We start from the raw sequence: 13324 nt of genomic DNA on the forward strand, positions 1-13324 counted from the left end.
TCTCCATCTTTTTCTATGTGTGTTTCTCCAACAAACTGCAGCATAAACAGCACACTTGCTATTGTAGTTTGGTAAAACATTTGTAGCCTCTTCCTAATAATTTAATATCTTGACTTTTTAAAAATAAAAATACTGAGAGTGCATACAAGAACTTTATGTTAAAAGATAATTATAAAACGATTTCTGTAGCATTCAAATGATGTTGCCTCAAATAGAAACATAGACATACAACCTTTCTGTAACTGATAAAGAATATTTATCAGCGTGCATGTGTGCAGGTAGAGTACTGTTACTCTTTAATGAATGTATGATTAGGACAAATGATACAATGAGTCACAGCACGAGGTTCTGTATCATCATTTTAATCTGAGTTCATTCAGAGCAAGCTGAGAATACAAGCACAATATCGCAACATGTCTGCAACGCTATGACACTGTGATGTCATCATTTCACTCTGGTCTGACACCACACACACAGTCCGAACCAGACAGCATATATGATGAGAGATATAGCACCAGGGTGTCGGAGTGCATAGCAGCACTTGGAGTGGTTGGGTCACACTCGATGCTAGCAGGCAGCGGGCTGTAGAGGTCACACACGAACAGCTCTCTCATACACACTCGTACACACACGCACACACACGCACACACACACACACACACACTTGGAAGCAGACTCACTGTGGCTAGTGCTCAGCAGGGCCCTCGCACACGGCGGCCATGTCGGCCACTAAGGGTTTCACGGTACACGTCTGTGTTTACAACCAGAGAGAGAGAGAAAGACAAAGGCTGTGATGTCCAGTGTAGTAAAAACACCCCGTGTCACGCTCACGATGAACAGATGTGGTTTACGCATTTTCAGACAGCAGCATTTTGAAGAGCTGAACTTTAAGTCCTGGCTCACTCCTTGTCCTTCAACACTTGGCGAGAGCATCCCGAGTGAAACCTACTGAGTAAATACAATTTTCAGGTCTATACGCAGCTATTATATTTTTCTTGGTTTGTTTTGATTTCATAGCACAATCAGTGTCACAGCTCAGAGGAGAGGGTGGAGTGTGTGCAGTGCCACGAACACACCGAGTCCGGAAAGAAACAGCAGTGTTCTATTCAATTAAAGGAGTAGATTTCCATTGAGACTGCAAGAAATATGTTGGTGGGTGAAACCATAATGCTGGTGTGTTTCCTGTATAGCTTTAACAGCCACTACACTATGATTTTACTTACTGTATGTTCCTTTTGGTGTGATCAGAATCTATTACTACACATGCACTATATCAGAAAAGGTCTCGCCCCTACACATTTATCTTCAAGGGCACAATTTACAAGCTAAGATGTGACTCTGACGTCCAGTATAGTCTGCTAAAATGTTGCTACTCAACCAAAAACAGGGCCTTGCATGCAAGCTTCAGCAATTATATTACAGTTCATTTGGTTTCTTAGCAACCAAACTGATATCATCCAGAACAATGAAATGAAAACCAGGACCATACAGCGGAGGCACTGTAACTAGGAAACGCAACCGTCTATAGCGGATTTTGTATCTTCACAAAACCTCTAACGTGATTCAGTCTGAGAGAAAAAGTTTTCCCTCGACATTTTCTACAATCATTTGAATGTTGGTAAAGATAAAAATGCCCTTTCATACACATAACACATGTGTACACATGGCTCCTTTTTGTAGTTTGATGCCAAACATGAACTCATATATATATATATATATATAAATAATGTGCAAATTATGTGCTCAATAATAGAAAGCGGCTCTGTGCACCAAAACACAAGCAATCACTTAACTGTCACACACACTCTCTCTCACACACACACACACACACACACACACAAACACACAGTTGACAGTGAAATTATTTGCATTATTTTCCAAGCTCGACATCGGTGCCCAGTCAAAAGTGAACAATATGGGACAGGACAGAGTAAACAGCAAGGTCAGGAAATAAACCAAAGGGAAGAAGATTAGCCTAATTCATGGCACATCAGAGTGAGGGCCACGCCACTTTTACTGCTTCGCTTCAGCCAGTCTGTTGCTGATCTCTTTGCTCTGCTTCGTAACTGCTCCGTCTGGTTTGGGTTCTTGGGCGCCCAAAGGTGGTTTCTTCTTGGCTGACTGGGAACCGGCAATCTGCTTCTCTTTCGCTTTTTTCACCGTCTTTCCTGTTGACGTCGTCGGGGTCTTTTTTGGCTTGGTGCGAGACGCTGGCTTCTCCACCTGAAAAGAGAGAAGAGAGAGCGCAAGTAACTATCTCTCATGAGAAAGTATCTTTTGAAAATAGTCATTTCAACGTTTGACATTTTGGGAAAATGCACTTAATGGCTTTGATGTTGAGAGTTAAATGAGAAGACTCGTGCCAGTGTCGCGTCTGTCCCTTTAATATGAAGCTCTTTGTGCTAAGCTAAGATCAGAGTCTGCAGTCTCATTGTTACAGTTCTGTTTATGTGCAACTAACTCTTAGCAGAGAAAGCAAGTAAAGTGAATTTCCCCAAACTGTTCCTCTAAACTGAAAAGTTTAGCATGCAATACATACCTTTTTATCCTGTTATTTAAACTAATGACAGGCAAATGACACACTATGTGATGTTTGCAATATGTGGTTAGTGCAATGACCATAAAAGAAAAAACACAGCACGTAAGGTGTATTTGTGCCTTTCCTTTTACAGAACAGTGGGTCGTGCAGTTTCCCAATAAGTTCAACTACTAAAGAGAGAACAACGTACAAGGTTTATATTAGTATATGATGTTAGTCTCGCACTTGAATGAGAAGATTTTTTATATCATTCAACCACTAACAGAGGTTGAAACCTGGCTTGCCATTGCAAAACATGTGGCTGCAGAGGATGACCGCCCTCTTAAGCAAGGCCGCTCTTGTGGAGTTTCCACAACAGACTTCCGCAGAAGCTCCCAAATGGTCCGTCTGAGTAAATGAGTTGGCGTGGAGCAAAAAAAGTTGCCGACATGCTCAACTTTTTAAATGAACCTTAAAAAACATATATATTGTAAGAGATGACAAGTTTCTGACAGTAAAAATGAAGGGCTCTATTTCTGTGAATAAAAGGGTGCACGGACAGTGGTGTGTAAGGCGTGGCCGATGCAGTCACTCGTCACTACGAGGGAGATGTTGACTCTGCACCATGGTGCTCGGCCTGAGTAATGTCCCGATTACACGCATTTACTACTTTTCAGTAGAACACTGCAGAATGAAATGTGAAGTTGTAACGTAAAGGATAACATCATCTGCAAACGCATGTTATCAGTGCCTGATGTCTTGTGTGCAGACATAAAGTTGCTGCAATTTGCACCATGTACTGTCACTAAAATACAACCTTAAACAGCAAAGACCTGTAGACTAAAAAAAAGGTGAAGAGTTTGAATCTTAGCTGTTATGTTTTATTAGCATCTTGGCCTATTTCCTGTCTCCAGTCATTTTACCATCCACACCCCTATAAACCCAAGGTCAACTGAAACTACTAAGCCCTCTAAAAAGGTAGTGGGTGGTGCAGGCTGATAGGTGGGAACACAGTGAGGTGGTGGCTAATAACTCTGGGAGGACTGCATCTGGCAGCGAAGTGATCATCTGTGTGTCCTGGCCATGGTGCATACTGAGACTGTGTGTGTGTGTGTGTGTCTGTGTGTGTGTGTGTGTGTGTGAGTGTGTGTGTGTGTAGTATGCACATTTGTTTCTGATAACTTAGAGGTCAGCCTCCATGCCTTCTAGAAGAAACAGACAACACACCTGACTACAGCAGGTTTAGAACAGAGCTGCTCTCAGTCTCTGAGAAGTCCTACGAGAGTGAGAGAGGGAGTGGCCAAATGAACATACTACTGTAAACACATTATTAAATGACTATTAACCAGACCTGTCCTAACTGTGGACAGCATGCACAATGACAACAGCCTATTTTATGTGTCTATGAGCTCATTTCAATTCAATCTTCTGAGTTTCCTGGAAAGAATCTAATTATTTCGTACTTCTTGTATTTCTATATCCTGAGCAACCTTGAGACTTTTCTTCAGAAGATATTGTGACCTCATTATGAAAAATGTTCAATTCAGCACAAGTGAAGCGTAACGGTTAACATAATATGTGTATGAGGAATTAAACGGTGTGTTAATAATAAACTCAACACAACTAAAGGAACTATCGAAAGTCTCTAAACCTTTAGTCTAATTCCCTGTGATTACTACAAAAGGACGTGATCCTTTCCAGGAAACTTTAAAGAAATGATTAGGAAAGAGCACAAATAACAGACCTCTAAGATAAAGTGTTACAAATATATTCTGCTATAATCCACTACTGACCTGATGCACTGTCACCTGCCATTAGGCAAAAGCACGACTTAGATGGTGCATAAATACAGTATATAATATTTATTTGGCAGGGCTTCCAATGAGTTAAACTTGAGTCAGAAATCACTAACCCTAGATTACAGCAGGCCTAATCAAGTTTTAGACACGACTATAAGGAAGGCACTGGCTGAAGGGAGTGTACACGACAGAGCTGCACTGACATCAGGATCTGTGTGTGGACACGCTCTCACCTTGGCAGGTTCCTTGCTGGGCTCGCTGTACAGGCTGCGTATCCTCCTGCGCTCCAGCAGCTTGTTGTCAGTGGGGTGAGCCTTCACCTGCTCCCCCTTGAACGTGGCACTGTAGCTGGTTTCCAGGCTGGTCTCCTCTGCAGGGGGTTTGTACTGGGATGGAGCTTTGATGGGCTTCACTGGCTTCACATCCTTGTACGCCTTAAACTCAGTCCTGAGAGCATTCGAAAAAGCAAATGTGAACGTGTAAGATCTGCAGCTTATTTTTTATTTTGAACGAATCTGATCTTTTTTTTTCTCACTTAAGAAGAAAAAAAGTCAAAACCCAGTGAAATTCAGTGAAATTCAGCTTCTTTTAATAGACAAATAGCTTTTTGATTAATGAAATAGGTAAATGATTCATTTAAAAGACCAATTTGTTTAATTCTAAAAGGTTTATTGTTACTGACACTGCAGAAAAAAAACAACTGTCTTTTTAATGTAGAAGACGACTTCTGCTAGAGATTGTTTTTTAATGGGAACATTAGCCTGTGCCCATCATAAAAGATAAAACCACATCAACCCAGCCAGCTGTCTAACTGTGGTTTAAACACACACTGCCAAGAAACTTGGACTGGTGACAAAACGAACCACAACGAGACACAAAATGGCTACAAACAGATTTGAAATGACCTTGGAGATACGCAAAACAACCACAAAGACGCGTAAGACATGCACAGAGACGCAAAGCGACAGAAGAAAGATGCAACACGTCCTCATCTCCAGAGCGACAGATGACAACAGTGAGAGATGCGAGGCCAGGAAAGACACAACCGTGTGGCCATTGTGTCACCATCCATGAAAGTAGAGTGGTCTCGTCATCAATTAGCTTAATTCTAAGACCTGACACTAGATAGTAAGAGATTTAAAACATCAGCAGCACCGTTTGTACTGAACTGTGTTTATATCCTTTCAAAGGTCATTTCCTTTCAGTAATTAAGAAAGTAAGAAAAGTAAATAAATCTAGGTCAGAGACAGAGGCCTAAGGAACCTTCATTAATCATTTAGTCAGATTTATTTCAGCTTCCTTGCTTGTAAAGCACATTTTTAGCCAGCTCTGAAATGCAGCACGCCAGGGTTTGGAAGTTACCAGTTGCAGCAGCTCCTTCTTTATTAAGCCGCCAGCAAGTCGGGTTAACTTGCATGCATCATGCATTCCCAATTCAATTTGGTGAAAGCCTGTGCAAAGAAACCACGTTAGGCATCACGATCAGGCTCCACTTCAGACCATTCATGGGCTGCAGCCCATTGATTTTGGTTGTACTCTGAGGAAGCAGGAAAAAAAATCAATGGTGCAACGTTTATCTGTAGCAGTATCAGTTTGCTTTGGAGATCACCGGAGACTGTAACAGGAGACCATGGAAAACCAAACATGATGATCTCCAAATAATGCTGTATGAAAGGGCAGAGCAGTGTGGCACACACACACACACACACACTGCTCTGCTGACTGATGGATGAAGTATTCACAGAGATCATGTAAGATAAAGGATGCTTTATTTCAGAGGGCACTAAGAAAATAATCCTGCCACCCCTGACACGTTGGCGCACTTACTTGTAGCTGCTTGAAGCCAACAGATCCTGCTTTATCTGTTTGTTGAGCGCGTCTGCAACTGCTCTGCCTTTCCTCTGCTCGGCGCTCACATCTGTGGGCATCTCTCCCTCCGTCTTCTCTCCTGCCTTTCTCTCCGCGGACTTTTCCCTCTTTGCGCTTCTCTTCATCGCCTCCTTGGACTCCTTCTCCTGCCTTTTCTCCTCGATCTCGCTCTTCTCCACGCCGCTCTCGGCCTCCGCGGCCGCGTACTCCAGCTTACCGCCCCCCGCGCTGCGCTCTGCTCCACCGGACGTGGCTGTGGAAGCTGCGGTGGGGCTGGGTTTGGGGATCCATGGGTGGTCGTGCTTCTTCGGTATAGGCCACGGTTTATAATCCTTCTGATACTGAGTTTCGTTGTTGAACGGGGACGGCGAGGGTTGGTACTCGTTCCTGGGTTTGCAGCTGGGCTCGGGGCGCACTCTCCACGCCTTGAAGTCTTGGCGCATGACGGACGCAGTAGAGCCATCTTTGCCCGCTGCGGCACCCGTCGCGGGCGGTGCCTTCCCAGCCTCCTGTTCGCCGGGATGGGTTTCTATGGCAATGGCAGCGGCCCTCTTCTGCTTCGGCTGCGGGTGATGGGGCAGATGCTGCACTTCGGCCACATCCGAGTATTTGGTGAAAACCAAAGGCACCGCAATGTCCGCTTTGTCCAGCTCGGTCCAAAAGCGGTTGATGCAGCAAGCACGCGTAATGCACGGCCATGCCATGATGATAATAACCTACTAGGACTGGAAAGGATGCACCGAAAACCTCTAAATACGGGATCAACGTGTAAATAAACGTCCTACTCACGATTTGAAGGCTTGCAAGTGCCTGGTCCCTCACCCCGTACCCTCGCAGTTTTTGTCCAGATGGACAGTATCCCTCCTTATGTAACTCTCTGCTGACTATATCTCACCAATCTTTGCTTGCCTATTAAGGCGCACACAGCCCGCACGCCTCCCTCTCTCACCTCCTGCAGGATATTTGCTCTTACTGGAAGTTTAAATAGACTTTGGGCTTTGCTGTGGAGCGCACATTGCTGCCTGATTGCGCATCAAAGCGACCCCACCCACATTAGTGGGATGCTTCGAGATGCCCCCGGGTCTGTGAGTTTGCACGGTGAACTATCACCTGAGCTCGTCACAGTCTGGCCAGTGAAGCAGAGGGAGGAGACAGCGCGGTTAACCCCTGTGCTGCCGCGTCAGTGAACGCCACACTGAGCGTACAGTGGGTGCAACACAAGTCTATTGTTGTTCCATGTGCAGAAAATGGCTGATAATGTGGCTGAAAACTGAAAAATAACTTCTCTGGACCGAAAGTCAACTATTCACATTTGCAAGGATATATCAGGATGTCACGTTCAGTGAAATGAAGCTTCCATTTCAAGTAAAAACAGAAATAAAAAGAAATAAAACGCACAATGTGCCACAAAGCAGACTCAAAGCACCTCCCATGTGCTTTCTAGGCTAACTATTTTATTAAACTGCACTTAAAACAGATTAGTTTTTATAAAATGGGACAGGTTGTTGCAGTAAAAATAAACCATCATACTATAAACAAGCACAATGACGTCTCACACTGTTACTGGTACATCCAGAGCTCTAATTTCCTGCATATTGAGGCAAACATGTAACTTTATTACACATGAGAAGGTTCAATCAAAAATGTAAACGTCTCTCTAAAATCAGCATTATCATCTCTTTACTGTGAAAGAAACAGCTTCCTGTTGGCATCAAATCTTTCAGACGCTGCTGATATCTGCGGAAACTACTCCCTCTTGTGCTCCTCCTGCCTCATATCACAGCACTGGAGATCAACAGGGCCGACAGACTTCATGTGGTTTCAATCAAAAGCAGATAGATGGAAATCAGACAGTAATAAAAAAAAAAAAGAGAATAAAACCCTCTTTCCTTAGGATGAAGGTATGATCACAGAGGAAGAACAGACAACAGGAAAAGAAGAAAGACACAAAGCTTTTAATATTAACAGATTATGCTTTACATTTCTGGACAAACTGCAGTTTTTAAAAGATACTGAGTATCTATTTAAATGTTTTCTTCCTCAGGGACTGATTAGAAATGACCATTAGCCTCTTTACATATGCATTAAAATGTTTACTACAAAAATCCAGGTGTGCACAAAGTGTGTGTGTGTGTTTGACTTGATTTTATTCATTTTTGAACAGTTGCTAATTAACACCAAAGTCCGTGTTGCATCATTTCATCGTCACATCTTCCTCGGCCACTTCCTCTGACTCGGCCTCAGCTTCTGCGTCATCCTCGGGATAGAGTCTGCAGTATTTGTCCACCATGACGTCCAGGTCATGTTTGACGTGAGTGTTAATGTTGAGCATGACAAGACTTTTGTTGCACTGCCGGGAGGGCACGCTGTTCAGGTAAGACCGCAGTCGCTCGCTCGCAGTGTCGCTCTTGTCTTCTTCCAGTTTCAGCGCTGGTAAGGTGGAAAGCACCTTGAGGAAGGAGTTCACGTTGGGAAAGAACTTGACATCCGGAAGCTGCAAGGTTTCATGGATGGTGGTGGGCAGGCGCACCTCTTTGCCCCTGTGCTTCCACTTGATTCTCCAGCAGTGGAGCTCTGCGGGCAGGGTGTCTGGGTTTGGGAGGTCGTTGCGGTACACTTCTGCGTAGTTCTCCTCGGTGGTGTTGAACTTCATTTGGCCCATGACGGCCGGGACCAGTGACAGACACTTAAGAGCTTTGAGGTTGGTCTCAGAGAACATGTCCTCCACCTCCTGCATAATACCCCGGATAACAGCGACAGTCACATACTCCTTAAAATAGGCATCTGCTTGGATTTCACTCACTTCAGCTGCGCGCTGCTTCCTAAGGAACAGCCTCGGGATCGTCACAGGGACCTCTAGTACAGCTGCCACGCTCACAGCCTCCTCGTACCAGAATTCATGGTAGACATCAATATTATCGTTAACTTCATTTAGGGAATGCAAGACGGCAGTCAAACTGTTGGCAGCAAAAAATACATCAAGAGTTTCTCCCTGGAGGTTCCTCCCAAAGGCTCGGGTGAACGTGAGAACATTCTTTAAGATGACGATGGTGACGATGATCTCAAAGTCAGCCAGAGTTTCTGCGACTGAATACGCAGTAGATGCGACGGCGTCTGCAAACTTTCCATCATCATTGTCCCGAATGGTATCCAAACACAACAGCAGGGGCGGCAGCAAATCAACTAGCACATCGAAGACATTGTGCTGCTCAGTCCAGCCTGGGACGCACATTTGTTTCAGTGCACTGCATCTCTCTTCATTTTTCTGGTTGTGAGCAGAGACAGCTTTCTCCAGCTCATCCTGAGTCAACGGGGTTTTAAAGAAGGCACCAATTCTCCTCAGAGTCTCCATGACAACCTGGACATTGGGAAAAGGCAGGCTGTTGGCCAGGTGGATGTTCAGTGCTGTATGCGAGCAAGGCATGTGTAGTGCCAGGGGATATTTCTCCATCAGCAATATCGCCACAGCTTTCATTTTGGTGGTGGAAGTCCCAGTGGCCTTGTGGGCCTGGCCACGGCAGTCTTCCATGCTAAGCCCCCAGCGGTCAGTCAGCTGGGCCTCTAGCCTCTCTACCAGTGTGGACTCATCGCCGTCAAATGGTACAAAATCAAGAAACTCCTCTCGAAGGACGTTCTGCTGATTCACAAAGCGTAAAAATAGAGGAAGGTGTTTCTCGTTTGCAAAGTCAACAAGGTCACCTGTCACTAGGGAGAAGAAGCGGCTCTCCCTCACCTCCATTAGCATTTCCTCCCTCACCGTGTTCTCGCAGACGTCCAGGAGCTGGCTCTGCTGGATTGCAGAGAGGTATTCTCTGTTCACAGCTGTCCCCTCGAAGCGCTTCTTCAAGGCTTCATCTCCAGAGTTCATGCGGTAATCTAGCAGCGCTTGGAAGTTGTTCAGATTGTGTTCCTCCTCGGATGCTCTGTCCGTCACTAGTGGGATTCTCTGCTTCCCCAACATGACCACAACCTCAAACAAAGATCGCAGGTATTCACGAAACTCCTTTTCCTCTGTGGACAGTTGTGGTTCATCCTCATTGGTGCTTGTGTTGTCCTCAACCGCTGCATCTTTTTTGGAAACAAGTTGCTCAATAGAAGATGCCACTGGGTAGAGGGAAAGACAATTTTAAGTAAATCAATACTTTACATGTCTTTTTTATATTTTGATAATCAAAAATATATTTTTATGTTCTTACATCTCCTTTCTTTGATCTTCCGTATATCTTCTTCAGTCTGAAATTAGAAATTATACATATTTCACAAAAAATCAAACTAAATTGATCAAGCTATGAAGTATAAAGATTAAGGGCTGCATTTAAAACCCTGAAAGCAGGTAAAGACCTAATCATTTCTTACAAGTTCTTTAATTCGCTTGCGATGCCTGGTATGAGGATTTTTCAGATGGCTGGTCAGATCAAATATAGTTGGAATGGCCGTATCCTTCAATACAGTCCTATAGGGGCTCTGAAAAGCACAACACTCAAATAAGCAATTTATGGGGATTAAGAAATAAGTGGACACATGCTCCCATGCTGTTAGCTCGGATGATGTCAGGTACTCACCGTTTTGCACACCATAGCTGGGTCAAAGTGTTTGGCGCATAATCGGTAGTGCTTGTTCAACTGGTCTGACGTTTTCGCCTCTAGATCGGCTCTGCGGCAGTTCTCTACCCAGATTCGGCATCTAAAAAAACAGTTAAAAAAAAGAAATGATCATTTATATTACTACAACATAGAAAATGATTTTGAGACATGAGATGGCACAAGCAGCAAACTCTTCCTACATAAACATGCACTGAGACACACAACACGAAATCAGTCACAAAATCATACTAACAGAACAATTTAGACAACACAGTAACTCAACAATGACTAGAAGGCATGAGCTATGACAGAGAACATGGTTGTTATACTGGGACAGATGTTTATTTCTATCCCTGATGACAGGTATATTTAAAAACAGCATTAACTCCTTGAGGATGCTGTTGACAGACAGACACTTTTCTCACGTTACATGTGCCTTTCCTGTCATTTTAATACAACCCTGGCTTAAACCATGCTATGTTAACGGTAGTCACATGAATGCTTTCATTAGATGTGGCTACTTAGGTCAGATGTGATACTTTACCTCTCAGGGTCCCGTGGAAAACGAAAGAAAGCTAAATCGGACTGAGTGCTCTTCCGTGTACAGTTCGGGGCCGCGCAAAAATTCGGCATGTTTCAGGCTAGGCTGTTAGCTTAGCTAACTTAGCTGACTGATATCATCTGATAACTTCAGCGCATTCGTTTAGGAACTCCCGCGGACGTAGGTAATCTTTAACACTAACAAACACCTTATATGACCCCAAACAGTCTCCGATAGGCGTTTCCATAAACAATAATCAAACAGTGTGGATATGATGCAGAACACATTCACAACGGTTGAATTTGAAGAAGATACTTCTCCAGCACCACGTCCCGCCTACCTCACACCTGATTGGGCGCATCAAAACTCTGCGGCATTACTATTGGCCGCTCATCCTAGACAGATTCATCCTATTGGTCAGTTACCAGACAACAAACAAAACGTTCTTCTTCATCCAAATACGTAGTGACAGCTGCTGGCCAAGGTGAACTGCTGCCACCCACTGGCCGCATCTCTGAACGACAGGAGCTAACTAGTAGCTAGTTCATAATGTTGAGTAGCGCAGATAACAACAGATATCATCTGAAAGACAAAGTCCGATTGTCTAACACTTTCTTAATCTTAATACCGTATATTTTTTATGAAAGACAGATCTCCTTAAAGTCATCCAAAGATAAAGGGCAAAGAAGAAGACGGAGTTTATTGTAATCCTTTAGTAACAATATCACACACCCAAGCGATGCGCTCCCATGTTGTTGTTGTGGGTCCATAATAAACTTGGTGAAAGCAGATAGCTAGCGTATCCACTGCTTCTAAAAACAAATTGTACGGTTTATATGCTACGTGTCAGTCACTTATTCTCATTCAGCTCCGTTAGCATCCTAAGGGGTAAGGGAAAGTTAACCAGACCAAGACCACTAAACGGAGACTTGTTATATGTGGATTAGAATAACGAGGAGTGTGTTTTACTCTGAAGCTTCATAATTAACCTACACTAGCTTAACGTCAGCTCTCATTTAAGCGCCGTGACTACTGGTCAGTGTTAGGTTTAACTTCCTAGAGGGGGAACTAGAGATCAGTTCAATACATGGCTTAGCCAGCATTTATGTATTTAAAACGAGTAAGGAGCAAAAACACTTTAACAAGAAAGAGTGATGTGGACACAAACGGTGAATTACAACGTACAACTAGTGACAGAGCCGCGTGTCTCTCTATCTGGCTCGTTGGTCTAGGGGTATGATTCTCGCTTAGGGTGCGAGAGGTCCCGGGTTCAAATCCCGGACGAGCCCTCGCTTTTTATTTTCCTCCCCTCTTCTGTAATTTGTTCACTGGCTTGAAGATCGTGACACAAAAGCGTGAACTCTGACCTCATCTGTGGTGTGAGCACACGACGTCCACAGTCCGCATCTGAAGTCCTGCGTCACCGTCACCAGCACATCGAACATGTCTGCGCCCTTTGAAGGTAGCTTTAGCATGTTAGCTTTAGCATGTTAGCTTGATCCAGATCGATCCCCGTCAGCAAAAGAACATCGGGCTCGTCCGGGATTTGAACCCGGGACCTCTCGCACCCGAAGCGAGAATCATACCCCTAGACCAACGAGCCGGGGCGGTGTTCATATGCTTCACGTCTTTTAAAAAGTGATCCGGGAAAACTGTGTCGCGCATTTCCTTATAATCAAAACGTTAAACTGCAGCAAAAGCACTGTGTGATCTTATATTTTATGGGCGATGTATGATTATGTCCCTGGGGGTGAAGAGTGAACACTTCTTGAAAAGTAGCTAATGTCGATGGGATCGTCAGAGAAGAATAAAGACACACAAAGCAATTCAATTAACTTCTTTTTATATATCATACATAAGACTGTCTTAATATAATACAAAGGGCATTGTCATAAACACAGCAAAGTCTTGACTAGATCTTACAATCTGTGGATACATGGACTTATCCTTTCCCCCATGCTGTTCAATTCTATAGTGCATGTTGCATGTACAAAAAAGTGAAAAAATGTGAACT

The 13324-nt window shown here is 43.9% G+C and overlaps 2 protein-coding genes and 2 non-coding genes across 4 annotated transcripts; 1 reads left to right on the plus strand and 3 right to left on the minus strand.

The window, feature by feature from the left end:
• Positions 1-346: 346 nt before the first annotated feature.
• map6b (microtubule-associated protein 6b) lies at positions 347-7201 on the minus strand. Its single transcript, XM_026365215.2, has 3 exons — positions 6145-7201; positions 4551-4764; positions 347-2223 (listed from the first exon to the last, which is right to left on the minus strand). The coding sequence occupies exons 1-3, from the start codon at positions 6888-6890 to the stop codon at positions 2014-2016; spliced, it is 1170 nt and encodes a 389-aa protein (XP_026221000.1). The 5' UTR covers positions 6891-7201; the 3' UTR covers positions 347-2013.
• Positions 7202-8126: 925 nt separating this feature from the next.
• Positions 8127-11638, minus strand: thap12b (THAP domain containing 12b). The gene is made up of 5 exons (XM_026342043.1): positions 11314-11638; positions 10749-10869; positions 10543-10650; positions 10383-10419; positions 8127-10290 (listed from the first exon to the last, which is right to left on the minus strand). The coding sequence occupies exons 1-5, from the start codon at positions 11400-11402 to the stop codon at positions 8381-8383; spliced, it is 2265 nt and encodes a 754-aa protein (XP_026197828.1). The 5' UTR covers positions 11403-11638; the 3' UTR covers positions 8127-8380.
• Positions 11639-12527: 889 nt separating this feature from the next.
• On the plus strand, positions 12528-12599 carry trnap-agg. Its single transcript has one exon. It is a non-coding gene; the product is annotated as a tRNA-Pro (tRNA).
• Positions 12600-12841: 242 nt separating this feature from the next.
• trnap-cgg lies at positions 12842-12913 on the minus strand. The gene has a single exon. It is a non-coding gene; the product is annotated as a tRNA-Pro (tRNA).
• Positions 12914-13324: the final 411 nt, after the last annotated feature.

Source organism: Anabas testudineus, chromosome 13 (assembly GCF_900324465.2).
Source record: "Anabas testudineus chromosome 13, fAnaTes1.2, whole genome shotgun sequence".
Classification (NCBI taxonomy): Eukaryota; Metazoa; Chordata; class Actinopteri; order Anabantiformes; family Anabantidae; genus Anabas; species Anabas testudineus.